At 40.5% G+C, this 27,810-nt stretch overlaps 1 protein-coding gene and 1 pseudogene across 1 annotated transcript; one reads left to right on the forward strand and one right to left on the reverse strand.

Annotated features, from left to right (window-relative positions):
* Positions 1 to 578: 578 nt before the first annotated feature.
* On the reverse strand, positions 579 to 25,235 carry jak2a (Janus kinase 2a). Its single transcript, XM_058617453.1, has 24 exons — positions 24,911 to 25,235; positions 16,547 to 16,838; positions 14,162 to 14,285; positions 13,915 to 14,035; positions 11,475 to 11,620; positions 9,606 to 9,894; positions 9,315 to 9,434; positions 8,621 to 8,778; positions 8,422 to 8,533; positions 7,925 to 8,111; positions 7,204 to 7,325; positions 6,537 to 6,671; positions 6,363 to 6,450; positions 5,583 to 5,710; positions 5,268 to 5,406; positions 4,938 to 5,089; positions 4,449 to 4,599; positions 4,238 to 4,371; positions 3,947 to 4,136; positions 3,381 to 3,505; positions 2,455 to 2,627; positions 2,127 to 2,244; positions 1,749 to 1,862; positions 579 to 1,652 (listed from the first exon to the last, which is right to left on the reverse strand). Exons 2-24 carry the CDS (start codon positions 16,812 to 16,814, stop codon positions 1,545 to 1,547), a joined length of 3,402 nt encoding a protein of 1,133 aa, XP_058473436.1. The 5' UTR covers positions 16,815 to 16,838; positions 24,911 to 25,235; the 3' UTR covers positions 579 to 1,544.
* Positions 21,241 to 27,587, forward strand: LOC131446672 (zinc finger and BTB domain-containing protein 26-like; annotated as a pseudogene).
* Positions 27,588 to 27,810: the final 223 nt, after the last annotated feature.

A 27,810-nucleotide genomic window follows, 5' to 3' on the forward strand; every position in this document is an offset into this window, starting at 1 on the left:
AAAAATGTAGGATTTAAGAGTGTTCACATCTGTTTATTACTTCATCTCTTTGTCATCATCATTGATTTCTCCTCCTTCACGATTTGTTAAAGAGATCCTGTATCTGTGTGTACTCTTGTGTCACCATTTCAGTATCCTTTACAATAAAAATTCAAAATACTCGCAGTTATCATTTGCTCCTTTCTTCACACTTGTAAGGGAGTGTGTGACTAAACCATGTTTACACCAAACAGGGAAATGATATCGATGCAATTAAAGCAGCTGTGAGCGTATATTGCTGCAATTTCACATCCGTCCTTTTTATTTTCTGTCAACACCCTGAGGACACAACTGGGAATTCTGTTTTTCCCCCTGCTGTCTTTGCTAAAGGTTCAGTGTGTCAATTTTAAGGTGGAAATTGTTTTCATTCTATTTATTTTCATGTGTACAATCACCCGCTTGTGTCATTGTTGTTTTTCATGACCCCAGAATTTGCCACTATGTTTTTACAATGGCTCTCAATGGACACACTTTGACACCTTTTGGGTTTTGGAGTCATTACAATGAATCCTCTTTCTGAAAAAAAGACCCATAGTCCATTTTAACAATGATACTTTTATTATCGATAACAGATAGCACAGAGGTTTTGTTCAATAAAGTCATAAACACTCCTGGAATATAATGACAAATCCACCATTTCAGTATTTACACAAATCTACATGCACGTCATGTGTCGCAATCAGACTCCAGGTGAAATAAATGGAGCCAATTTTGTTTGTTTTGTTTTTTTGTTTTTCAAACAGTGTTTTCCACAAAATACTGGTATGTAATCTTACACAGCCGAACAAAATGCATATAAAGGAAAACCTTTTTATGGACTAAAATAACCTGAATGATTTGAGTTTTTTTGGTTTAAGCTTATAAATTCAATGCAACAGATTTGTTGTTGTTAAAAAAACAACAACTTGTGAACACTCATAAATGTGAGTTGAAAAATGTGACGACATATAGGCTTCTAACGCACAAGAACTTCTACATCAAGTGAAATGGGTTTGCAACAAACTACACGGTCCAAACGCTTTATTATTCCCTCTCAACGTGTACGTTTCACGTGTAGCACCTACAGACCGTGCTGCGTTGTAACATTGAAAACTTCAAACTGTACATTTAACCTCACAGCAATTATTGACACAGATGATGTTAACATTCTACCGTCAAAGAGCTTGAAGAGCAGTTATTGTGGTAATTTCACTTCTCACAGTTGCATTGATGTAAACAAAAGACTTTTTGGTTAGGATCTTATGTTTGATGTATCATATATTGTTGTAAACATTCCAGAGTAACAGCAGGAATCATCGTGGCAGCTGAAAAGTTTATGGCACATACAAGAATGTCCTGAGTGGCAAATCATTGCTTCCGCTCTCCTCCGTCCCGACAGTTCACTGATTATGTCTAAAACATCTCAGCAGTAAAGCGAGACGTTCCGTTACTCTTTTGAGATCTGTGAGTCCTGATCCCCGGGAGTCCAACACCTAAAGGTTCTAAGGTTCAGGGAAGAATGCTGCTCATCCTTCATTGCTCTCTCGGACCTTCTCCACTTTCTGGATTAATGTCATGAAAGTCGGCCGCAGTCCCGGGTCACTGCCCCAGCACTCTGCCATCATCTTGTGAATCTGCGGGAGACGTTAACACACAGTAAGAATAAAATCACTGGGCGTTTTTCATTCAAACAAATCTGTGTTGCGCTTGTTTTCATGTTTTTTGCTGACCTCCTTTGGACAATTATCAGGAGCAGGGAGCCTGTATCCTTGTTTCAGCAGATCTATCAGATGGTAAACAATCATCTGTCCCTGCTTTTCATTCCCCATTTTGTCCATAAACACCTGGAACAAAAGAGAAAAAGTATTAAAACTAAGTAAAACAAAATGATCCACAATTAAGAATTGAATTTTCCTATTTTTCAGTAGGTCAGACCTCAACAGGACTGAGTGCTCAACCAAGTGATTTGTCCAACACTTCAGAGCTAATTATACTCCCATTGTTTAACAGCTCAATAAAAAGTAATTCATGTTGGAAGAGGAAAGTGGTAACGTCACGGCAAAGTCAAGAAACAGAAGTAAAACATAAAACAAAAATAGGTGCTGTACTGCTGGAGGGCTGCAGTTCTTGTCACTGTAAGTGAAGAGTTCGTAGAGGACGACGCCGAAACTCCAAACATCTGAGGCCACGGAGAACTTGCTCTCTGTCAGGGACTCTGGAGCATACCTGCAAGACAGCACAAGACATCGTTTACACACACACACACACACACACATGTTAACACAACAAACAACACATATTTAAAAACACCAGCAGATAATTCAATTCATTCATTCATTCATTCATTCATTCATGGCGACTTTGCAGTGAACCCAGCTGTGTTCACTCACTCTCGCCAGTCAAGTGTGAAAAGGACCTGCAGTTTGTCGCTCTCACCAAAAGATGGGGCTCTCTCCCGGCTCTCTGACAGTGTAGTACTCCTTGTCCTGTGGCAGCACCTTGGTCAGACCGAAATCTCCAATTTTCACCCTCATCTCGCTCTCCACCAGAATGTTCCTCGTGGCCAGGTCTCTGTGGATGTAACGCTTTGTGGCCAGGTAGTCCATCCCCTAAAATTAATCAATCAAATCATTATTTGATTACTTGGCGTATATATATTTTGTGGATTTCCTGTTTTATTTTGACACGTCCTGTTTTGGTTTTGATACTTGACTCACTGGTCATTGTCGTGATTACCTGCTCCGCCCTAATTAGCGTCACCTGTGTCTCGTTATCTGTCCCTTCCTAATGTGTGTGTGTGTATACTCACACACTTGTTTTTATACTGTCTTGTTAGCTCCTTGTGTCCAGTTCTCCCTATGGTTTTGGATCATTGTAAGTTTCTTTTTGACATTATCCTTGTGCCTTTTGTTGAGATAAAATTGTTCAAATATAATGTAGAATTTGCTGCACTAACTATGACATTGTTGCTGCCTCATGAAACACTTAAAAGCTGTAGTACTTCTTTCAGTACAAACAAATGTCTGTCAAACCAGTTATAATCACTTGTATGTAACTTTCTGTCATTCTCAATATGGCAGTGTTTTGTTTCCGTGTCTGTGGTGACACACAGTGATGCTTTCTTTCATCCCGAATGATGGAGGGAAGGCCGAAACATAAAAGCTATGCTCGTAAAATGAGACGGCAGCAAACTGTAGGTTAAGGAAACAGAAGTGAAGTGAAACAAATGTTGAAAGAGAACATTAGATTCTCTGAAATGAATATGGACCTAGAGTTGTCCTTTAAGAAAGCACCTGAGGTGTAGGGTGAATCTGGGCTGCTATATACACAAATTAGGTTATCATTATTATCATTATTATTACCTTGCAGATCTGCGATGCGTAGAGCAGCAGTTTCTTGGAGTCAAAGTGATCCTTGTGTTTGATGAGATAATCTCTCAAGCTGCCGTAGGGGAGGTATTCCATGATCAGCCGCAGGTTCTTTCGTCCTGCAGACGGAAAGAGGCAGAGAGAAGTGCGGCGCTTTAGAGAAAACTAATGAGGAGTGGATGCCCGAGCTTTAAGAGGCTTTTATGAGAAGATCTAGATTTATATTTTTCATGGACAAGATCATTGATGCTCTGGGCGGTAAATGTGGAGACGGTCGAGATGGTATTGTGTATGAAAAAATGTTTATCGACTTGTTTTATTTGTATAGTTTATTGGGATCCTCGTAAGCTCTCGCGGTGCAACAGCTACTATTCCTGTGATCCAGGTGAGGAACTTAGAGCTGCAATTTAGTTTCATTCATAGATTATTAGAACTCTTACATTAGGGAATGACAGCTCACAAGCACAGACAGATGCACTAATCTTTTTCAATCTTTCCAACTCTGAAATTCAAGACATTGACATAACACAAATACAGGCAGACAGATGATGTGTTCATACCTGCACTGTAGCAGACTCCTTTGTATTTGACTATATTTTCGTGCTGGAGCGATTTGAGGATCTCAATTTCCCGCTCAAAGTCCCTCATGTGCTCGGCAGTGCTGTGCTGGAGTTTCTTCACAGCCACCACGTCGCCTGTGCTGTCCTGCAGGGGATCGTATCGGCACATCTCCACACTGCCAAAGTTCCCCTGCAGCGCGGGGTCGACGGGAGAACAGACAAAGTGTTATCATTCCATCTCAGCTTCTAGCACATTATGTTGTTGCCAAACGTGTAATGAGCACATCTCACTTTGCCCAGCTGCTTGAGAAAGATGAGGTGCCGCTCCTCAAACTGGGCGGGCTCCTGGCTCTCGGAGGCCCACGGGAAGCCGAAGCCTCTTGTCCGGTTGGGCAACATGTCGCTCTCCACTAACAGCTCATAGTCTGTAACCACAGAAGGAAGCAAACTCACAGTGTGCACATGACGTGTAGCTCTACCCGTCTACCACGCGTCTTCCTACCTGGAGTGAAGAGGCTGTTGAGATCTCTGATAACTGCTCTGAAGGATGGTCGATATGACGGCTCATAGTCCATACAGCAGTTTATTAAATTAGCCAGCTCCGTCCATTTGGGGGCCGGCAGCTGATGTCTGTCCTCATAGAACAAATTCTTCTGCAGAGGAAATGAGTTAAGGTCAGGACCTGTGCTGTGTATTCACCTTCTCTTTCATTCTTTCATCAATTATGAAAATGTAAAATGACTGTTAAGACAATGAAATAATGTTTCTATACAGTATATGTTTAAGGTGATTCAAACATCCATGGAGATGCAACACACTGGGTTTTTGTTTTATTGGAGCTAATTCTGCTGTAGAACAGTGGTCATTTGTTGGCCATGGCAACCACCAGCAACTCTATTGTCTTACCTTAAATACAACATTATCCTTAATGTTGAACTATTCATTATGTAATATCTGTCTTACAGGGCATTCTCGGTTTGTTTTTTGTGACCTTAGAGCAATCCAGAGTGCTGAGTGGTTTGTCTCCGCCACTGCAGATCTCCCACAGGGTCGTCCCGAAGCCCCACTTGTCGCTGGCTAAACTCAAGTTTTGGGGATTGTCAATGCACTCAGGGGGAACCCATGGGATGCGCTCCACCAAAACTGATCAATGGACATGTAGAGAAAGAGACACATGAGAGTTAGAAAAGTGAGGGGTGGGAAATACATAAGAGGGCTGAGACAATCACACCAAAGCAAACCTGTTTGAGTGGACAATATTTCCACATGACGTCACATAGGTATGTGTCTACTCACACCAAGATAAGGACATGGGTCTCACCTTCTCTGGGCAGCACGGTGATGCTGATGCCAGGATCGCTGAGCTTGATGAAGGGCAGGCTGCCTGTCTTTCGATCCTCCTCTCTGATCAGGAGAACATTCTTGGCACAGACGTTTCCATGGATGAGGGTCTTATCCTCCTGTGTGGACACAGGACAGGAACTTGGATGATTTAATGCTCTGAATCACTAGTCTTAGACTTCTTTAATAGCACAGGATGTGTTATTATCATCCCATTTAGATGAAAAAACATTTCAAGTGGACACCAGTGTGATTGTAGTTGACAGCTAGTGTATATACATGTAAGTGCTCTTACCAGGTAGTGCATAGCCCACGCCAGCTGTTTGGCCACTTCCAGCTTCCATGTGATGTTGACACAGCTTTTATTCTTCTTCAGATAGGTGTCCAGAGAACCAAATTTACCATACTCCTGCACCATCATGTCTGGCAAACAGAGAAGAAGGAGGTCAGTATAGTGTCAAGACTACGTTCAGTATTTCAAACAAATCTATAACACTGAACACAGTTTAGATTTAATGCAGCTCACTTCCTGTGGTTTCTTCAATGACGCAAATGACACACAGAAAACAGAATATTTTGCCGACTCGTGAATTTCGTTGTTGACAGTTAGGCATCTGGTTCAGTCCAGTTTATTTTCTCATGTGTGAAATCTGGCTTTGGTCATGGAAATCGAACAGAAACACTCTTGTTGCTCTTGTTAGGCTACTGGCAAAATATTTGTCAGGTGCGTATCAGCATGTCGTGAAAAAGACACTTCCAAAATCTTTCCAGTCGCAGCTTTTCTCTCCCGTCTACTTTTCGCTTCCAGTTTCCAGCTTCACTGCCCTGATGTGTGTGGGCAGTAATCCAATAATGACTGAGACCAGGTGAAAGTTCAGGTCAGAGCACAAAGCAAGTGAGCAGGTCAGAAACCTCATGTTTGATTCTCTATATTGACTCCTAATTCCTAACTCTGATTTGTCTTCTTCTTTCACATCACACAGATGTCATAACTGTCCATTTATTTTCAAACTCCAGGCCAGGATAACAAAAGAATTCTCCTTTGTGTTTGTGTGAGTATGTGTTGTAAACTTACTCTCATCACCACAAACGCAGACGCCATAGTTGAGGATTAAGTGCTTGTGGGAGAGCTGGCTCATCATGCTGGCTGCTTCAAAGAATGACTGTGAGGGAGAAAACGGGTCAAACCTTTGACTTCAAATGTTTCTTTGATCTGATATTCGCTCGCTCACTCAGTCAACAAACCAACCTCGGAATAATTGCGATGAGCCTTGTCCAGGATCTTGATAATGACGTCTATCTGGTGTACCTCTCCATAGTCTCCCAGCTCTTTCCTCACACCACAGAAGATCTTTGTGAAGGTTCCTTGGCCCAGACTCTCATTCTAAAAACAGTTTTAACTTTTAAGTTAAAAAAAAATCATCTGCTTTGGAAAGAAGAGTTTTACCATTTTCAACTAAGGAGCAACGGAACAAGCTTAAGCAGCATGAACCAGATTCAACTAAATCAATCTACAGTTGCAATGTCTGAGGTTCTTGACATAAAGTAGTTCAGCTGAAGTTCAAAACAGGAAGATGAAACTGCTTGAATCTCCGAAAAAAATAAGTGAGAAGACAATTTAGCAAAAAAAAAAAAAAAGGGGGAAACCCTGAGTTCTTTGATTCATGGAACAACTGGTGTGGTTTTACTGTGACTGACCTGTTCCACAAAAGTGCTCTTATGACAGAAAACATAGTGAGACAGAAATGGATCAACACTGAGGTGACAGCGTGACACAAACAGTGGCACACTAATGTCGAAAGAGTTCTTTCAGCGCAACACTAGCAGACAGAACACATGGGAACTTTAATTCAAACTTGACTTAGAAAATGTCTACAAACAAGGAAAAAGCCCTTGCAATAAGTCGGTTATCTTACAATGTTGAGATCCTCTTTTCGGATCTTGTGGAAGACCATCTGACTGATGTGTTTGTGGAGCGAGGGCGACAGAGGTACCTCTGCACCTTGATTATTTCTGCACACCAGCAGGTTGGATTTCTCTGTAGGGATGAAAAGGGATTAGGATGGATTTAATCACTCACATTTTGACATTACATTTGATTAAGACTAATGTTAGTAGAATTAAGTACTTCTGAACTTGATTCATTTTATAAAAGGATAAAAGAGTTTTCCCACCAGGAGACCAATTATCACTGACTTTATCTGGGAAGTCAAAGTCTTACTTTCAGTATAAAATGCAATATTTAAAAAAGATTATTCACTTCTCTTGGTGACTATATATAATTAAAAATACAAAAAGTTGGCTTGACCTGAGCCTATATAGGAACTAGCTATTTGTTTTGTCCCCCTGAAGTCCGTATCTAGAGGGACTAACTTGCCTGCAAATGCCCCAGCCGTGGAGACAGAGGGAGTCTCCATTGATTTTTTTTGTTTGTTTATAGATAAAAATGTGACATTGGCAGCATGTAAATGAGGCGTTTAGATGAAGACCTTTGGGACCTGACAGAGTTGAGTATTGAGTAGTTAGAAATTATGTAATGAAGAAATTTAGTGCTGCACCCTGTTTGCCACATTTGGAAACCAGTGCTCATGTGTACAGTATGATTTTGAAACATCATGTCTGCATTTGAACACTGACCTTTCGGGGTGGGGGGGCAGCACCTGGTTAGCTGAAAAGTATATCCTTCAGTGCGCAGCGCCTCCTTTTGATAGCAGTGCAGAAGTTCCCTCAGGGAACCGAAGCTCCTCTTTGCTCCGCTCAGAATGTACTCCCCTGTTTCCAACTTCATAATCTGACAGTGCTTGTATTCCACCATACTTTCATACTGATAATGAAAAAAATTATAAATGAAAAGACAGATTTGCAGGTAAGAAAATGTTAGATATGTTATATGTTACGACAGTATATGGAGTATAAATCCATATCCATTCATTGTTAAACTGTGAAGGGACAGATTAGATTAGATTAGTCGCCACAGTCAAGGTAATTAAAGAGAAACATCATAGTCTGTTGTCTGGGATGTATGTAGACTCAAGAAGTTAATTGCTCAACGCCAATATCAGTCATGTAACAAGACAAGTATTCATGCACTCCTGTGAAAATAGAGTAAGCATTATGCAACTTTTAGTGCTTACCCCGACCACAAAAGACATAAAGTATTTGTCGTAGTGCCTCGGGCTGCAGCGAAGGATGTACAGTCCCTGGTGATTACCAGAGCGTCGCAGCTTACCAATCGTGAACTCCATTCTATGAGCAGAAAATGTGTCTTAGTACGTGCATGTTATGGATGCGCAAGGACACGTGTCGTTGTGCATGCACATGTGCACTACTCACGAAACAGGGCCATGATAGTAGCTCTGAATGCACTCCAGGAGTCTTGGTGGAGCCGCCTCTTTACACAGGTAATGATGGGCATCGGTGACCAGTCTGTAATATCCATCAACTAACGACACGAACGACAGAGCCTCTGATGGTGAGTGGAATTCCACTTCCTTTGTTTATCAGACACAGAATGTAGAGGAAAAAAAAAAAAAATCAATTCAGTCCCTAATTTCACTTTTAAATTAATGTAAATAAAAGGATATTTTGCAATTAATTGTAACAGATTAGCATACTTCAGACTAGTATCAAATTAGTAGTGAAAGTGATACTAAATTTGTTAAATTGATAATTTTTAATCACTTAACTTGTTAACTGGTCACAATTCAAACAAAGCAAAGAAGATACTGTTAATTTTATAAAATATATGTGTTGGCTAAAGTTAAAGGACCAGACTGTAGGATTTAGGGGGGTCTATCAACTGAAACTAAATATAGCATTTAATAAACGTAAATGTATTATCAACTGAAAATTAGAGCTGCTGTGATTCCAGGAAAGGATTTTTTGTGTTTTTGTGCTATCTGAAGGCCACCGTAGTTCTCACATATATACTTAGGTATTCAGTTCACTCATAGATGCCAATAAATCCTACACATTGGTCCTTTAAAATGAGAAAAATCAAATAATTTTAAAAGTGAGTATACTATACCAGGATTTGGCTGTCCTGTCTAGACAGTGTAACTATGCGACTCTCTGCTGAGCCTTCTTTGTTAGCTTGTTTAATGTTGATGTCGACGACCTCTGGAAAGTCGCAGTACATCTGTAACTCCTACAGACACAAAGATAATACAAAGGCATGATTCGGTAGGGAACATTAGATGATGACACATACACTATTGTTCTTGTGGTAAAAAAAGAAATACAGCGTGACACACTGTGGCTGACTGGTACTGCACAAAGGCATTACCGGTGCAACGTGTACCCAGCTCCCGGTGCTCACCTCCTCCGCTCCCTCTTCTTTTCCTTTTGACCACTGGATGCCTTTGTTGCCCGTGACAACGATGGTAACACTGTGTGCAGAGAGAGTGACCTGAAAGTGTTCAGAGTAGAGGTGTGGCAGCAGCATCTCCAGGTTCATCAGGTACTTGAGCTTGAGGTTGGACTCCGTTGCCTTGCATTCACTGAACTGCTGGATGAATCTCTTGAAGCGATAGCGGATCCTCTTGCGAGTCAAAATGTTGTACTCCTGAATGTGACTTCGCATGCATCTCGGCAGGAAGGATTTGTAGCTGAAAGCCGGGTGGAAGACGGGGGACAGTGGTGAGGAGGAGATGGAAATGATAATAACCAAAAAGATAAATTACTAAAGTAGATTTACAGTATTAGGGGCTGATGCTTACATAAATATTTATTGTGTTCAACTAAAATTATATTACAGCAAAAAAAACGTGGTCAGTGCATACCAGCAATATGCTATAATATAATATTGCTATAATATTATAGCAACCATCATTTTCTTTGTTATTAAAGCTACATGTTATGTAAACTTAATGTAGGGAAAAATATTGCAAGTACAGGAGACGTATGTGTGTATGTCTGTGTAACAGACATCTTCCTTGTCCTGTGGACTCTTCACATTAGAGTATGATATAAAAGGCGAACTCTTCGGCATCAAACAAGATGGAGGCACAAACATAACATACAAATCATATGCAAATCCTACATAACATACATGGAGCCAACATTTTTAACGGCAATAATGTGAATTATTACACAAGTTTCAACCGGGCAATAAAGACTTAAGTGATAAAAGATAAAAGAAAAGATAAAAAAGAGACGAGTGGGGCAAATGAAAGAGGAAACAGACGCAACACTTTGTGCTTTGTTCCGGAGTACTGAGTTCACCTCAGGGAAAATGCATTAGGTCATGCAAATGTAAAGGCCATGTAAAACAAATGATGTTAATGATGGATTTAGAAGGGAAACTATAGACAATGCCACATTTCGTCCAAGGACACAGCACAAAAGCTGAACACAGATCATTTCAACTTAAATGTTATTAACACAGAAACTATTAATTGTGCTGCATGCACACTGAGATCGAAAAAAAAACGCTTGTCACATTGCTGTGAAATCACTATTAATATGCTGCACCACATGTGCACATGTATATAACATTGAGCATTTCACATTAAGTACGAAAGAGAGATTAGCATGCATGTCTGACTGGATGTGAGACTGGACAATTTAATGTTTTACATTAAAGCTAGTTCCTGTCTTATTGGAGTGGCTAGTGATGGATGGTGTGACAAAAAAATTATATCACGGTATTTTTTTATGCATGAGTGAGTGCTCCGGCAGGAGATAGGTGCAACTGAGTGAGTGTGTGTGTGTGTGTGTGTGTGTGCGTGTGCGTGCTCGTTTTGCGCGAGTGTCTGACTCTCAGACATATTTTCTGCTAAGTTGTTGGACTGAAGTGCTTTTTGCTGCAATTACTAACAGTTATTTCTTCAGCTTCAGCTATTTCTTCTTCAGGTCCTCCATCGAACAGTGTTTTGCCGCGCCACGTTCCACTTTTCATATCCCCATGTGATTTAGGAATTCGGGAAATTGACTCTAAATTGTGTGAGAGAGAATGGTTGTTTGTCACTATGTGGCCCTGTGATCGACCTGTCCAGGGTGTACATATGTCAGCTGGAATTGTGTGACCTTCATGTGGAGGATAAAGCAGTACAAGATGGATGGTCTTGAATGTGGTATACAAAAACATCCATATCATAAAAAAAGAAATAAAGAATACCACCCAGCACTAGGTGTGGCTGATCAGTGTTGCTTCAGTATCTCTCTTGAATGACAGAGAGCATCCTACCTTGTATCATTATATATGTCCACAGGTGACTGACCGCTCTCCTTAGCGAGTCTCATCATGTCTAGCACCGCCATGCCCAGATACTCCTCCTGCAATTCGTGGCTCACCGGCATTTGAACCCAGCCATTAAGAAAATCACTGCGCCACTGAAAAACAAAATTAAAAAAAGAGGGAATGAACAAGGGGATGTAACTACATCGTAGTTGATGGTACAGAAACAGTGGGGTAAACGGATGCAGAATTCCTTATGTCAGAACATGATGACTTAATTTCACCACAATATGAGTCAATACAAACAACTAATTCAAGTAAATCAGGTTATAAACTCACATAAAATTTTAAGCCAGAATTACACTAAATTCTCTTAGATTTACTATTTAATCAAATTATTTCTAATCCAGGATGGACAGGATTAGAAATGAGCTTATTCGAGGCTCAGCTCAGCTCAGGCAAAATGTTTGGTTTGGTCACATGCAGAGGAGTGATAGTGATTATATTGTACAAAGGATGTTGAAGATGGAGCTAGCAGGCAGGAGGAAAAGAGAAAGACCACAGAGAAGATTCATGGATGTTGTGAACAAGGACATGAGGACCGTTGGTGTAACAGAAGAGGGCACAAGGGAGAGGACAAGATGGAGGCAAATCATCCACTGTGGCAAACCCTAAAGGGAGGGCTTCTCCCAGACGAAGAAGAATAATTTATCAACGTGGTCATCAAAGACGTTGGGCCTGTTCTACAGCAGCAGCAGGATTCTGTGCACAGTGAGCAGCATGAATGTTTCTATGGGTCAGTCTGTTGACTCACAGCTCAGTGTCATATCATTTAATACAAAGCACAACAGAGCTGCCAAGTCGACACACGCATGCTTGAAAATTATTAAAATATATGGAGAAGATGTTTCCTCTTTCTTAAAATGAATTTCCTGTGAGACATCTTTATTTAACGACTCAGCCTGCTGTTTCTGTTAAATGGGCTGAATAAATGAATTTGAAACAAATACACATTTACACAAAATAACGCATGTTCTGTGTGCACAAACAAAGAAACACACACAAACACAGAGTCAAAAGAAGCCTGAGAGAAACTATTTCACACTGCTTTTTTTTAACACTCTTACCACATTTCCTGTTTTCTCAACTCACAAAGAGGACTGTGTTTAAATGACAGACAGACAGACAGACTATCACTATCTAGGAGAAACGGAAACTAGCATTTGATGTTGGTCTATTTACCACTGTATTTTTAAAGCGGCCATAGCATCGTCCTATCTCACTTATATGTGAGATATGGAGGTGTACTTGCAAACATGAAGTCGTTTTTATGGTAAAAAAAACGTCCTAGTCGCTAAAAACGAGCCAATGTAAATGTCTCATCACTGACGCTCTCGTCGGCCGTGCTGTTTCAGACCAAAACCACACCCGCAGAACATGGACTGTCTTGTGATTGGCCAGCCAACGAGAGCTTTCCCACTGTCTTGTGATTGGCCAGTTACCTGGAAGTGACGTAATTGGCACGTCAGCTATCAGACCGGTTGCTCCCCCTCTGGAAAGGCAGATGCGCCGCAAGCAATTATCAAAACATTGAGTAATGCCGTAATCCCTTACGCATTTGATCTGGAGTCTGACCCAGAGTCAGAAGACACTGTGACAAGTGAAAGACTGCTGCAGGACGCCTGTAGCTTGGATAATGTTGTGGTTCCCGAGATGATAAGCATGCAAATGAAACACAAGCGTTGCGTGTAGCCAGCTATCGCTAATGCTAAACAACAAAACAAGCACACGAAGACAGTTTTGTACGTATTGTATTGTTATTGGCACTGCTCCTTCCTTTAGGTGAAGTTTGTTGCTGTGTCCTGCTTTATATTGCTACTTTCAATTGTAGAAGAAGAACTACTCTCGTTGTAGCTGCTGAGCGTATCGGTTGCACAGAGCTCAGCAGCTACAACGAGAGTAGTTCTTCTTCTATGCTTGAAAGTACGTCACTGGATGTGCCCGGACTCTAGTGCCCGGACGGTTTAGAGGAGTGGTGAAATTCGCCAGTGACGTAACTAGTCAACGGAAGTGCCGTTCCGCTTCGTAGAGCTCAGGAAAACAATCAAACCCTGTGCTCTCAGCAGTGGCTTAACTGATTGTTATGGACTTTTAGGGCTTCATAAACGAGGTAATGACACAGATACACACAAAAATGCAGCGTTACTTGGCACTTCTGGGCTATGGGATCTTTAAAAGTAAGTAAGTCAGAAAGACTTGGGTTGGGTGGTGGTTTAGGAGCCGACATTAGGGGACATTAGTCCTAAAGATGCTGTCTTGTTTGCTCTATACCCAAAAACAAAAAAGTGAATGCACACTAACTCAAGTGTACAGTAGAACACAACAAATGCATCATGCATTGAAAGCAGTAGATATCTGATTTATGTTGACGCTCATTATGAAGACTAACCTGAAAAAATAGGTACGCCATTACACAGTCGTCCATCACAGATGTCTCCATTCCCTTGGACACACCATAGCGATGCGCATAAAATGAGCTGCTGTTGTTATACCAGCCTGGAAAATAGTATCTGGACAGAAGAAGAAAACCACAGGGTTAGGAAGTAATACAATTCAACAATGCACAAATGGAGAAGGGAACATGAGGTATCTGAATAAAGGGATGTATAAAACATACATGAAATATCACAGTCTACCTGATTCTGAAGAGCAGGTTTTCTCTGTCTGACTGGTTGAGTTTTAATATGTGATTGGGAGGGAACCATATCCGGTCACTTTCCCTCATGAGGGCAAACAAGTTGCAGTAAACTGGAGCAATACCTGGATTGAAAATAAAAAAAGGTTTTTATTAAAATCAAATATTTACTGGAATGAAAAACAGATAGATTTCTCTTTCAATGTGTGGGAGCAAGTGTTACTGATGTGAGTCACTTTGTAACTGAGGATATAGTCTGGGGCATCCTGCTGCTGAATTTATATTGCTGATTTAACTCATCTACTACTCTTGAATTTAAGCCATAAAAACTGACGCCAAACAATGACAACTGGCCAGTATTTGGACATAAACATAGTCCTGTGTGTGTGTGTGTGTTTGGGTATGCAACACAGACACAGCCTGTGGTAGCACGGTAGACTAATCACAGCAACTTCTTAACAAGATGAATGATTTTATCAACAAAGACTTGACACTTCATATCGGCAGCCTGAGCTGAGCACTTAGACATGTCTGGGTTTTTTCCTGTCCATGCCCACACTTCTTCACTCTTTACTCACAACCACAACAGTGTGGTAGTAGTTTGTTGGCAGACAGAAAATGTCACCGTACGTCAGGAAGTACTTACACAAATCGAGCAGTGGTGTATGGGGATGGGAGTGTGTGTAACCTCAACAGAGGAAGTCAAGTCGGACTACTGATAGGGTTGATCTCTAAGCAAGTCTTACCTGGTCTAAGAATTGCATTGCCGAGTAAATGACTGTGATTCACAAGAATTAAATAACCTTAAGAAATATCATTCACATCTTTTAATCTAAAGGCTGGACTTTGCATTTGGATTTTTCTTTTTCAACTTTATTTCTGTGTAAGGCCAGAAAAGTAGAATTTTAACGACCTAGTTTGTCTTCTATCTTCTATCCTAATACAAACAGCAAAGAAAAGTGTTGAGAGGGACCAGGCAGAGACAACACAGAGAAATCTTGAAATCACATGACTATTATTTGCCAGTGGTTGCACATTAAAAACAATGGGAGAGTCAGAAATTAGAAAGAGAAATGCATCGTAAACACAGACAAAAATCAGGAAGTAGGAAATGACAAAATGAGTAAAAAAAAAGGAGAAATGCAAGGGGAAGCCAAAAAAAGCGGAAGTTGAAAAAACAGAGAAAGCCTGGTTTGTTTCTTATCAGCTTAAGAGGGAACAGAGCATGAGAATGTGTCAGAAAGAGATAGAGTACAAGCAGAGCGGAAAACAGACACAACAGTTAACAACTTCCTGATTTAAATTTTCTAAAAACAGCAGGCAAAAAGCCAACCTGAGTATTGTGTGACTTTTTCTAAACTAAATAAACACCTAATTCAGTTTATTTTGGGAGTAAATAGCTTTGGAAGATGAAGCAAAATGAGGATTTTTACCTGGATGACAACTGATTGCATAGTTGAAAGGTGCATGACGCGTAACGTCACACAAATTAACAGTATACCAAAATGACAACATTGCACAGGGCAGGGTGTCCTTAGATGACCTTGATTCATCAGCGGGATTTTCTTCTTCACGGGCAAGAACACTTAGAAAAAATGTAATTTATAACTGTTTATATACAGTCTTGTTGCTTAGTTGTCTGCTTTAAAGTTAAAACCTTACATTTTGTCAAGGTTTACCGATCCATAATCACTAAGGAGAGAGAAAAAGAAGGCAGTCTTGCAGAATTATGGTGCATTCCATTGACATTGGTGCGATGTCATCTCCAAGTTGACCATGTTCCGATTAAGAAGTCGGAAAAAAACATGGACGCAAAAGTATCTCGGGCTAGCCATTGTTAGCAATAACACACGCACTTCATGGTTTTTTGTACACAAAAACAGCGTAGCGACATGTCTACGGATAAAAGATTTAACAGTATTATGTGTACGACTGAGTGCAATTCACAAGAAAAGTAGCTGAGTTTTTATACTATTTACACACGTGGCAGCTATCTTGGAATCCTATGTCGGGATTTATGAGTCGACTTTCGGAGTTAGAAATCTGACCTGAGGGCTTGTTCCAGTTGAAACGTCAGATGAGAGACTAAAATTCCAACTTCTAACTACAACTGGAACGTACCAGTAGACCACGTTGGCCAGTGACTACTACACATTGGCTAACGGTACATTTGTATGGATGTGAACAAGAGACCCAGCTGTTCTCTGTACCTGTAGATGTAGCAATAGGCAGATTGTTCGGGGGACCAAGACATAACGTTACAGATTTAAATCATAACTTTATAATTTACAAAGTCCATATTAAAGTGGTGTCACTCATTGATGAAATTGTGTTCTGTTGTGTGTGTGTGTGCAGGCATCAGAAAAGAGATCCACTTGCAACTCACCACAAGCTTTCGCTGCAGCGATGCACAGATCCTCCACTACATACTCCCCGGGTGGAAAGGTGAGGAGTCGGACATTGTCTGAACCTTTCACCCTGTCCCCTTCTCCCTCCTTCCCTTGGTAGTGAAGGTGGACAGTGAGACAGGAGGTGTCCATGTCCTGCTTGGAGTTGTTTTCTACAGCAGGGTCGCAGACGGGCAGAAGGCCATTGTGGTTTGCCGTGAGAACAGAGGTGGGTGAGTCCATTTCTGTCAGCAGAATACAGGCCATGTGCTACTGAAAACCAGTATTTACCTGTGAATGAGGAAAAGAGACAAGTGAGAGAGTGAGAAGAAAGGTTCAGAAGTAATATTTTGTATAGCATGTAGCTGGCTTATAGAAGCATATGTGTCTGTAACTGACATTCTGTATTCATTTTCTTTGCCGTTACATTTGATACACACAGAAAAGTCACTATAATATCCCATTCTGTCATAATTATACTTCGCCCAACTATTACATTCATATTAGCCTCAAATGTACTGTTTTTATTCCTAATAGCATTTCAGCATACCAGAGTATCACTAAACCAACGTGTTCAGCATGGCAAACATCAAACCTGCTCAGCACCAGCTAGATGCACTGGAAACAGGCTATATATATATGTAGACTAACTGAATTGGAGGCCAATAGTTAATACAGAAATTCAGAACAATACAGTTACTATTTAGTTTGAGTGGCCCATTACATGCGACAGGGATAATCTGTTTAATTCCACTCATGTTATGACCTGACTGGCATGATCAATCAACGTAGTCAGATTATGAAAAATATGAAATCAATTACTCAGTGTAACTAGATTAGCAACACAATGCATCTTTAGAATTTTGATTTCACTATTGTATGTCGAGACTAAATTGTTTTTTTTTTCCTCCTGGCAGTATTAGTGTGCTTTGTTTATGTTTGTGTTTCACATTGTTGCACTTCCTCTTCATGGGTGTGGATAGCAACACCCTTCTCTGTTTGGACAGTATCTCCAGGGTGAGATGCTGAGTGTTTTAAACTTGGCAGTCTAATGACATAATATGTCAATGACAGGACATTTACATATTATAAGTCATTCAATACAGTATCTACCTCAAAAGAACAGTAAAAGGGTCAGATGTCTACTTTAGGGCAAGGGACTTTGCTTTCCGGAGGCCGCCATTTTGCACATCTCTAAAGTAGCTCATAGAGATGAACCAGCCAAAGCATGCATTTCACCTTTTTAACCAGAAGCATACTATGCAAACAAAGAAGAACGACATATTTTATGGTTTACAAAGGCCACCATAGTTCATGGACACGTGGGAAAGATAGGGGTGAATGTACTGTAGGACTCCTCTGTTTGTTACTCTCTGCAGTGTCACCACCAAATTATTGTTTTTTTTCCCCTTTCTTTCGTTCTAAGAGCAACTTTAACCCACTTGTCAGATTGGAAATGTAAACGCTGAACAGTCTGTGAGAACAGCTGGCATATTGGAAAGATGTCTCAGGTCATCTGGCTACTTGTGCTTCTGTAATCAGGAGCAGACTAACATTGCAGCAACACACAACAGAAGAGTGAATCTGTTTCAGTAATGATATTGCATTGTGTTAATTGTGTATACGAATATATTTAAATTGGGTGGAGTGGCTCAGTGGTTAAGACCAGTGCGAAAGACATCATGGTCGCAAGTTTGACTCCACCCCTGGCTGACTGTACTCATACCCATTGTAAGTCGCTTTGGATAAAAGCGTCTGCTAAATGACATGTAATGTAAGATGACTACTGGATATGGAAGAAAGTAAGCTAATGGGACCAATATTTTTGAAATAAATGATTAGCTCTTTATGTGTGAACATGGTTCTGCAGCTCAGGGACTGATGGGGTCTTTTTTAATGTATTTAAAGACTTGTAAAGAACGTATGTGTTAAAAATAAAAGGTGTTTATGATATAATGGAAACCTAAAGAGATAAAAACAGAATATCCTACTGAGAACTATTACTGAGATCTTTGCTAAAAAATAAAAGATCTGTATGTGCAAATCTGGCAGTTTACCTCTAACTGCAACAAAAGAGAAGTAGATCCGTCCATTCTGTTGTATGATTCACATATACTGTAACTGTGTTCAATTTTGTTCTTCTACTGTCCCTCTAATTGCATAATGTCCTGTTATTCTTGGCATTGGCAAGGGAACAGAAACCGTTTTATCCCAAGTTCTTTTTGCAGATGTCTGTGGGAGTGTTTTATTACTTTTTTATTATCATGTGGGAAGTGGCTCTGTGACCACCATATTTGGTGTTTCAACTAAGACATATATTCATATGCATACTTTGTTAAACATACTCCCAGTTTAGTACAAATCTTCTTTATTTTAAAGTCCAGTTAGCCTAAATTCCTGCAGTCATGGGCCTTTTGGCTTGGCTTGGATTCAGTAAATCAAATGTTGGATTAACTGCAAGTTCATGTCTTCAGTGCGGGCATGTGTGACTACTGAACAGATAAATCTTGTATTTTATAATTTACAGAAACATCCTCACATACTGATAACTTGATTTGAAGGAAGATACAAATGAATGAAATGCTTTGGTTACCATGTCAGTAGTTACCATGATATCGGAGTGTGTTGCTGCAGGCAGCCCAACACCTTAAGCCAGGCAAATAATGGTATCTGCATTAAATACACTGCCTGGACAAAAAAAAAGTCGCCACCTGGATTTAACTAAGCAAATAGGTAAGGGGTTGCTGCACTTGGTCAGGTCTAGGTTCAGCAACATTATGTGCCCAAAGAATGAGGTCAGCTCACTACCTGAATATAATAAATGACCAGATTATTCTATCAATGCATTTTTTTCTTCCCTGATGAGATGGGCATATTCCAAGATGACAATGCCAGGATTCATCAGGCTCAAATTGTGGTTCAGGGAGCATGAGACATCATTTTCACACATGGATTGGCCACCACAGAGTCCAGACCTTAACCTCATTGAGAATCTTTGGGATGTGCTGGAGAAGGCTTTGCTCAGTGGCCCGACTCTCACATCATCAATACAAATCTTGGTGAAAAATGAATGCAACACTGGACGGAAATAAATCTTGTGAGATTGCAGTAGTTTATGGAAACAATGACAAAGTGAATGAGTGCCGTAATCAAAGCTAAAGGCGGTCCAACGATGTGACCCTTTTTTTTAGGTGGTGATTTTTTTTTGGCCAGGCAGTGTATGTTTATGCTGGCTGTTGCTACACTGCCACAGTGGATGTGCTGTGACTTCCATGGTGTTATGGTGGTGCATTATGCGGGTGTCTGCCCTCTCTTTGCAGAGTTAACATGTTGTCCCCATGTCTGAAAACATGATGCACTGGCTTTCTTCCACATTCCAAAGATAATGAGCTACTCCCAGGAATAGTTGTTTTTCTTTGGGATTGACTTCTGCTCCCCTGTGAACTTAAAGCTTGATAGCTTAACAAACCAATTTCAAATATTATTTAATACATATTCAGCCTTCAAAAATACTCATACTCATTTGTGTACATTTTCTGAACAGCAGGGACGTTGATGCAAAATAAAAGAAAGATATTGGCAAATAATTTGTTTTGGCATCAGCGTGGCAGCTGGACCTTGTTGATGCTACATGGTCACTGATCTCTGAAGAAGGTCGGCTCATGTACAGGAAAACACTGCTGTCTCACCAGTGTGTTTACACACCCAAAACGTTTATCGTCAAGCAGACAGGCAGTGAGTTAGACCAGTTTCTTGCTGAGCCTTATCAGGGCTTTGGTGCTTGCAGAGGTCAGAGCTATCAGCTTAGACACATTTTGCTCTTTATAGTTGCTCTGCTCCACTGTAGGCTGCTAAGACCACCTCTGGATGTTTTGTACTTATCAACCAACTGGTGCGCTTCCTTTAAAAATAACAACAGTTGCTAAATAGTTTTTGAGATCTGCTGACATTTTTGTGCAATACTGTGTAATTAATTTGCAAAAAAATTACCAGCTAAATGTATTTTAAGTTTTCTTTATGGGCTGCCATTTATAGACTAGAATAGAATATCTCCGTCAACAAACTTGAGTGAATTCCTTATTAGGGCAAACTGAGTATTAGTTGGAACAGCTCAAAATTAGCTTCTGGCTAGATAGACACAAAGCACAACAGAACAACAGAACATCATTACACTTCAAATGGCTCAATGACCTTATTTAGACCACAAATATCATAGAGTGACATCAAATAGGAATGGAAATGCTTGATTACACAGTCCCCCCCCCCCCCCCCCAAAAAAAAGAAACAGTTCCGCTTCCCTTGACCACAGCACCACAGGGAAGGAATGTTAATTCACCAGCAAATCCAGACATCCCATGTGTTGCATACACACAGGGATTTATTGGCCTTAGGGGGCTTGACAAAAATAACTTGCTCATTTTTGAGTCTCAGTTGTTTCATTTATACATTGGTTGAAATACAACAAATCTGTGTAAACTACTTGGATTATATTGGTTTAGTGATTTTAAAAGTTTATTGGATTTGGCACATAAAAAGCAATTCACTATTTCAAAGTAAATGATGTTTGTTCCATTAAATAACCATTACAACAATCTTCCTGACAGTCATGTGAATGCTTGGCATGCCTATTAAACATTAGCAGAGCAGTGTCAGTCATGGCCAAATTCATAGCAAGTGTTGCCATGTTGACGGCATGGTTGACGGCATGGTATCTAATTGGTCCATCATTGATAGGTGCACTCCAACAAACAAACCAGCAGCAACAAACAAACCAGCAGCAGGGAGAACGGCCTTGTCCTAGAGCACTGTTTGGTTGGTATCTTGTTCAGGCACAACATGAAATAATACATGATTTAATTGGCTAGTGCCTGTGCTGGAATATGTGCATCATGACGTGACTTGACTGGCTGTCGATCGCACTTAGAGAGTTGGACATTTTTTAAACTTCTAAGAAATTGATCTGCAAAGCATTTTGGCAAAGTTTGCTGTCTACCCATTCTAAGTGAATGAGACACGTTGCAATTGACGCATCCACCATGTTCTTGTGACTCAACCGTAAGAAAGCAACTGATTTTCAAGATCAAGGCAAAGTCCAACAAAAACCTGGGTGCTTCATCTGTCACAGCTTTGCAAAAGCTTCAACTGTCACATGCTCATGAAGACAAAAACCCATCCCATCTATTCATTATCATATGTATACTGCTTGTGCTTTAAAACAAGCATGGGGAGCTGGAGCCGATCACAGCTGAGACTAGGCAAAAGGCAGTGTTCAACCTAGTGGGGACTGGTCGTGACATCACCTGTAAAAAAACTACTCAGGAAAATGTTGACTGACGTTATAAATTAAGTAAGAGGCAGGAACATTTTGTCATAGACTTCTATTCAAAAAAAGTTATTTTTGCAACCAGTGAATAATTACTTCTCTGAGGGAACCAGGAGACGCCATCCATTTTTCATACAGTCTATGAGTGCAAACTGAACAGGTCACACAGGACACAGAAAGGCACTGGTCAAACTCTGCTGTGAGGCAATGGTGCTGACCACTATAGAGGTGGAATGGTCAATCAGCCACCTCACCTCCCAACTGTAACCAAGCTGCTCTGCTCACACTGGAAAATGCTGCGTCACTGCTGTGTGATACAATATTTCAAAAAATACAAACAAAAAAACAAAACACTAGGTGCTGGCCAGTATTGAAACCATTAAGATTTGCAAAGTAGTGCATTTGACCTCTGCATTTAACACATCCTTTTTACGCACCAGTAGTGAACACATAAGGGTGATAATGATCTGTCACACATATCTTCACAGCCTGACACCCACTGAAGTAAACAATGTCACCATATCTGTACTTTAACCACCCCTGCCTGTGGAAGACGACCAAAAACATTAGTTTCACTGTAGAACGTAATCTTCAATGACCACACATTGCAGGAGCTTTGTGTCTAAAGTCCATGTTGTCATGTGTTAGTCCTCTTCACCCACTTCCCACTACATCGATGCAAAGCTGTGGTTGTTTCAGTGTTTTTACACTTCCCCAGTGCATATTCTTGTAATGATGATTTGAAATAAATACAACACTCTTTTCCTTCTCACAGTGTTTTGTGTCTCTGTGTTATGTATATCATCAATGCAGAAGCAATGCACTACCTTTATAAGCTCCTGTCACAAGATTTAAAAAAAGGAATGAGAGTAAACACCACAAGCGACATTCTGTAGTTAAAAGTAATCCACAAACCTTAAACCAACAAATTATGTCCTGAGATCAATGGGAAATTACTAGGGAATGTACAAAAGTAAATATTTGAGGCACACTCTTTCCCCATTATACCATTAACAAATACAATGTAATGAAGTTATCATCATGTTATTGTGATCAAAGTGGAAAGGGAACAGGCTTTCTCTTCCTCTGTTTACGTACTATTGGCTCAAGACAAAGGCACTGTGTGTAAAAGATTTTTTAAAAAAAAGAAAGAAACATGGAAAAGCTTTTGTCATCCTCTTCTGAAATGTCACCCATTTATTTAAAAACCATGCACAGTGACTTAGGTAATAGGAGAATACCCTTTCAAACACTTACTTACAGTCATATGTGTTGGCAAGGATTTTCAGTCACCCATATCAAAGGCAGTGAATTTGCCCAAAGCAACAGACTTCCAAAGATAAATGAGGTTCTGGGAAACATTTTATCTCACCCCAAACTGTGTGGAAATGTTTTTATTCTCTTGTTTTCTGGCAGCTGTGAGTCTCTGTCTTGCTACTTGTTTTAGTTTAAACTACATGAAACGAAATGTTTCTCCATTACAGCAGCTTATAGCACTGCGTGACCTGAATAAACCTGACCCCACCAATACAATAAGAATGTACTTTCCCCATTACTGTCAGCATGTCTGTGTTGCTGTTTGTATTCTAACCGTAAAGAACTAAACAAAAAGGCTTAGTAAGCTGTAAGTACTTTGACTGGTAGCCTAAATAAGCAACACTCCCTACATAAAATCAATACATCATATTAAACAAAGTAAGATCATATTATACAAACCACTTACTCTTGATAACATGAAAATAACCTGTAAACAAGAATACTACAGGGCAGCTTTTACAGCATACCTCACACTTAAATAGATACTTTTATTTAGTAGTTTAGTTTTTAGTTTTTATTTAGTAGTTTATCACAACAAGTATATCCTTGTTGTGATAAACGATGAGTAAACAATACCATAGCTTGGTAATCCCCTAAACATAGTTCACTGTCAACTTAAGAAACAATATTAGTGTCAAGTTTGTGTAGGCCTAAAATATTGCTATCAACACTGCATCTACTCTCAAAACTGGAAAACAGTATGACAATTTACCTGGAAGATCAACTGACTGCCCAGAAGAGAATTAACTACAACCTGGCTGGTACGTGAGATGCAGTCCAATAAAACAACCCTATCAATATACGGTGCTTAAAAGGACCAGATTTTGCTGACACCATCGTAGGGGGAATTGACTTATTACTAAGTCAATCACAAACACACATCACTTGAATTGGATTCTCATTTACAATATAAAATCCCTTAAAACCACCTCTACTTAAGTAGAAAAGCGGCCTCAAATTGTTTTATTTATCATTTATTATAAGTATACCAGTATAGGCAGATTTGTAATATGAAATTGCACGTGCATGAATGACAAGTATAAGTGTGAGGTGTACATTTAGGGACAGACCTTATATATGCACTGCAGCTTTAATATACACAATTTAGTTTATCAATTGTTATTAACAAACCCTGGGATAGCCAGTCTTTCAATGAGACAGCTTGCTAATATAGAATACCAACTTTCAATCACATTATTCCAATCCAAATACCAACCATCACAGAATTGGACAGACATAAAAACAACAAAGCTGGTGGTGCCCTGAGACCTTAGCATCATACAAGACACAGTTGTAACGGGAAAGAAGCTGCACATGGGGGGGGCAGCTGTGGTTCAGTGGCAGTCTTTCAAACCGTAGGTAAAGGTTCGATCCCCGGCTGGGCTAGTCTATATGCCCATGTCGACAAGATAAATAAAGGCTGTGGCAGTGTGTAAACGGGTACTAGAGATGTGTGCTGCATTTGCACTGTATGAAAGTAGACAAACTTAGAGAGGAACATAACTGTCACTGGAGCATTTTTAATAGCAGCACTTTATGTTTCCTGTGTTGTGTTCAGCACTTAATGAACTGTAAACCACACGAATTAAGTTGTAGCATTAGCAACTCAACGGTGTTAATCACCCCAGCTCGCCATGCTAACTCTAACGTGGTGTCACGTTCAGTAAGGACACAGTAATGACAGCTCACACGCGTACAAATACACATACACTCTCTAACTTACTCGTGTTGTCTTCTGTTGTGCTGCTGCTACTCCTGAATGACTTCGTAGAATATGAGCCGGACGCGAGCCGTTAGCTTTAGCTAAAGCCGCGCACACCAATCCACGTCAAGAGGTCAACAAAAAAGTACTGTTATTCACTCCGATAACTGCCATATTCCGTCGCGGTCACATCTTTAGTACACTGTCCGTGAACGCCTCACCACAGCCACTCGTGTCACTTTAATTCGGGGTGAATGTACCGCCGCTCTGTTTCACCCTTAACGGTCTACGAGCCGCAGATGATAGCGCGATAATAATAATAACGCTGATATGATGGTGATGGTCGTGGTGGTGAATAGGGCGGAGCAGGATGCCTTCACATGGCTCACTTTTCTTCCGTGTTGGTGACACACGGATTCTTTTTTCTTTTTTGTTTTCTTAAAGTGGACTAAACTTTATGCCTCACAGCTCCTGCACATGTCTTCATCAGCAAATACCTGTTAGTTTGTACTTGTGTTTTCAAGTACTGTACTGTGTCGAAGTACTAATTTAAGTTTCATTTTGTTTAAACGTGGGTGAGTTCAGGGGAAGTGGGAAACTGTAGTCGTGTGTGAGCCATGGTGGCAGAATGTGCCCAGGACCGGTCCTACTGTTTTGGCAGCCCTTTAAACCAAGCCCTTTTTCAAGCCTATTCAAATGACAGTCCATGGGCCACATTTGGCCCTAAATTGGTGGCCCAGCCTGTGGTCCCACCAGACAAACACTTCTGTCTCTAAAATAATATTCCTACATAAATACCCATAGTAGGTTTAATAGCACTGACCGTTCTTTTATATTCTGCACTCTCAAAACGTATATGACATTATCTTATTTCAAAGATAAACAAATACTGTTGCTAAAATTTGCTCCCTCTCCCGTGCTGCTTCTACACAATAAACTGGAAAAACTTCATCATTTATCAACTGTGTCACATACAGTTTATCTGGACATTAAAAGACAACAATTATCTGGGCCCTGAGACCAAAGGGGATGGTGAATCCTTGGCATCATCCGTCATGTATTCCCTTCTACAACTGAGCTGTTTCAAAATCGGGTCTGATCTGCCGCTCATTCCTCTGAGCTTCTGTATTTAAAATAGTGTACATGAGAAATGCTTGTTCCACAGTCCAAATTCCCCTTAATCTCTTCCATGGTTTATTTTAATTTCACTCAAGTGGGATGAGACTTTTTAGCAGCTAAGGAGTTGTTTGTTCTTTTTTTTATATGAATGTGACCCAATGACTCCACATCATTCCAGATTATTGCACACCACCTTCTATTTGATGTGAATGTGTCATCTTGTATGTGCATGTTCTCGAACTATTGTATGTGAGTGTTCGCTCTATCTCTTTTGGCAGCTTTGTGGACCGCCAGCTTCTGTCTCGTGTCTTATCTCACTGTAAACAAAAAAAAAGGGTAGCATAGCCATTGTTATGTAACCAAAGTAGACGTGGAATGACATTTCACAACTAGAGAAACCGCACAGGGATTGCTAACCCAGAGGCCATCTAGTTTCCCACAGTGAGTACACTCCCACAGCTAAACAGTGGCCCTTTGGAAAATCTCTCCACCCTAGGTGATGTCATTCTAAGCAAAATGGAAGCTCTGAGAGAGGATCACCACTTCTTTGAGGGGGTGGGGGTCCACAGGGCGCTACCGTCAGAACTCTGTGTTTCCATGGTCACAGGGTGGTGCTTGCAGCGTCCTCAGACTTCCTCTCTGACCAATACCTTCTCCACATGGGCCAGGCAGCGCTGAGTGTGGGTGTAGTTTCCAGTGTTGAGGTTGGAAAGAGATTGCTGCTGTCCTGCTACACCGCAATCCTGGAGGTCCAATATAAACAACAGCATTTTTAAACTCTACAGTCATCATAATTATATAATTATAACCATGTTGCCAGGTGTATTTCACCTTTAAAGTAGTAGCAGGTTTCCATTGTACTGCACAGTCAAAATCACATACAAAAAGCTATACCTAGATCTTGCATGAATCTTTAAAGTGAAAGTTTGGCACAAATCTTTTACCACAATTATTGCTGTTGTTTTCAGTATCACAGATTCAGTGTTGTTCAATCCGCTACAGAGCTGGTGAACTATCTCACAACTGACTGTGCACTTCAGATGAGCAAGGTGGTGGAGAAGTGCACCCAGGCTTTGTCCCAGTACCTCAGTCCAACCCTGGCTTTTCTGAAGGAAATCCTGCATCCAGACCCCATTATCCAAAATCAGAAGGGAAGGGATGGAGCCAAGCCAAATACGCATCAGTAGTCAGGAAACAAAAACAGAGGAAGGAGGTGTCGTTGTGATGCAGTCCAAGTCAAATTACCTTAAGTTCTTCACATGACAGCTCCAACCTGAAAAGCTACATAGGACACTTGAAGGAGCTCAGACCGTATCTGTGTTTGGTCTGTGCGAAAGGCTTTCCCATGAGAAGAAACCTGTCTCACCACATACACATCCACACTGGTGTCAAACCTTTCATGTGCCTACTGAGCCTCATAAATCCTCTCTGCAAGACTATATTAACCTGCACACAGGGGAGAAGCCCCATAAGTGTAACCACAGAATGTGCTCTGAACTCTGCACAAAAACCAGGCCTCAGGCGCCACCTGAAGGATGTTCATGGTAAGAGGAGTCTGCTGAAGGAGACTGTGGACTGACCAACTGCATAGTTATTGCTGTTGGTCTTAAAATGTCTTGATCTTTTGTACTTATTTAAGAAAGAGGACATGTAATCTGCAGGAACACACACTGAGCACTTTGACACAGATTATTTTGACTGTGAGCCATAAAGCAAAAGACAATAAATGTGGAAATGCAATATTTGTGTTATGTTCGATTTTCTGCATTTGAGCAAAGGAAAATCTGATTACTGATGTTCTT

This window comes from Solea solea, chromosome 19 (assembly GCF_958295425.1).
Source record: "Solea solea chromosome 19, fSolSol10.1, whole genome shotgun sequence".
Taxonomy (NCBI): domain Eukaryota; kingdom Metazoa; phylum Chordata; class Actinopteri; order Pleuronectiformes; family Soleidae; genus Solea; species Solea solea.

Coding starts and splice junctions, on each gene's coding strand:
- jak2a (XM_058617453.1), bottom strand. CDS start 16,814: ATGGCCTGTATTCTGCTGACAGAAATGGACTCACCCACCTCTGTTCTC. Junction 4,137..4,237: donor TTCTCAAGCAGCTGGGCAAA/GTGAGATGTGCT, acceptor CCCGCGCTGCAG/GGGAACTTTGGCAGTGTGGA. Junction 1,653..1,748: donor CTGATAATTGTCCAAAGGAG/GTCAGCAAAAAA, acceptor CGTCTCCCGCAG/ATTCACAAGATGATGGCAGA.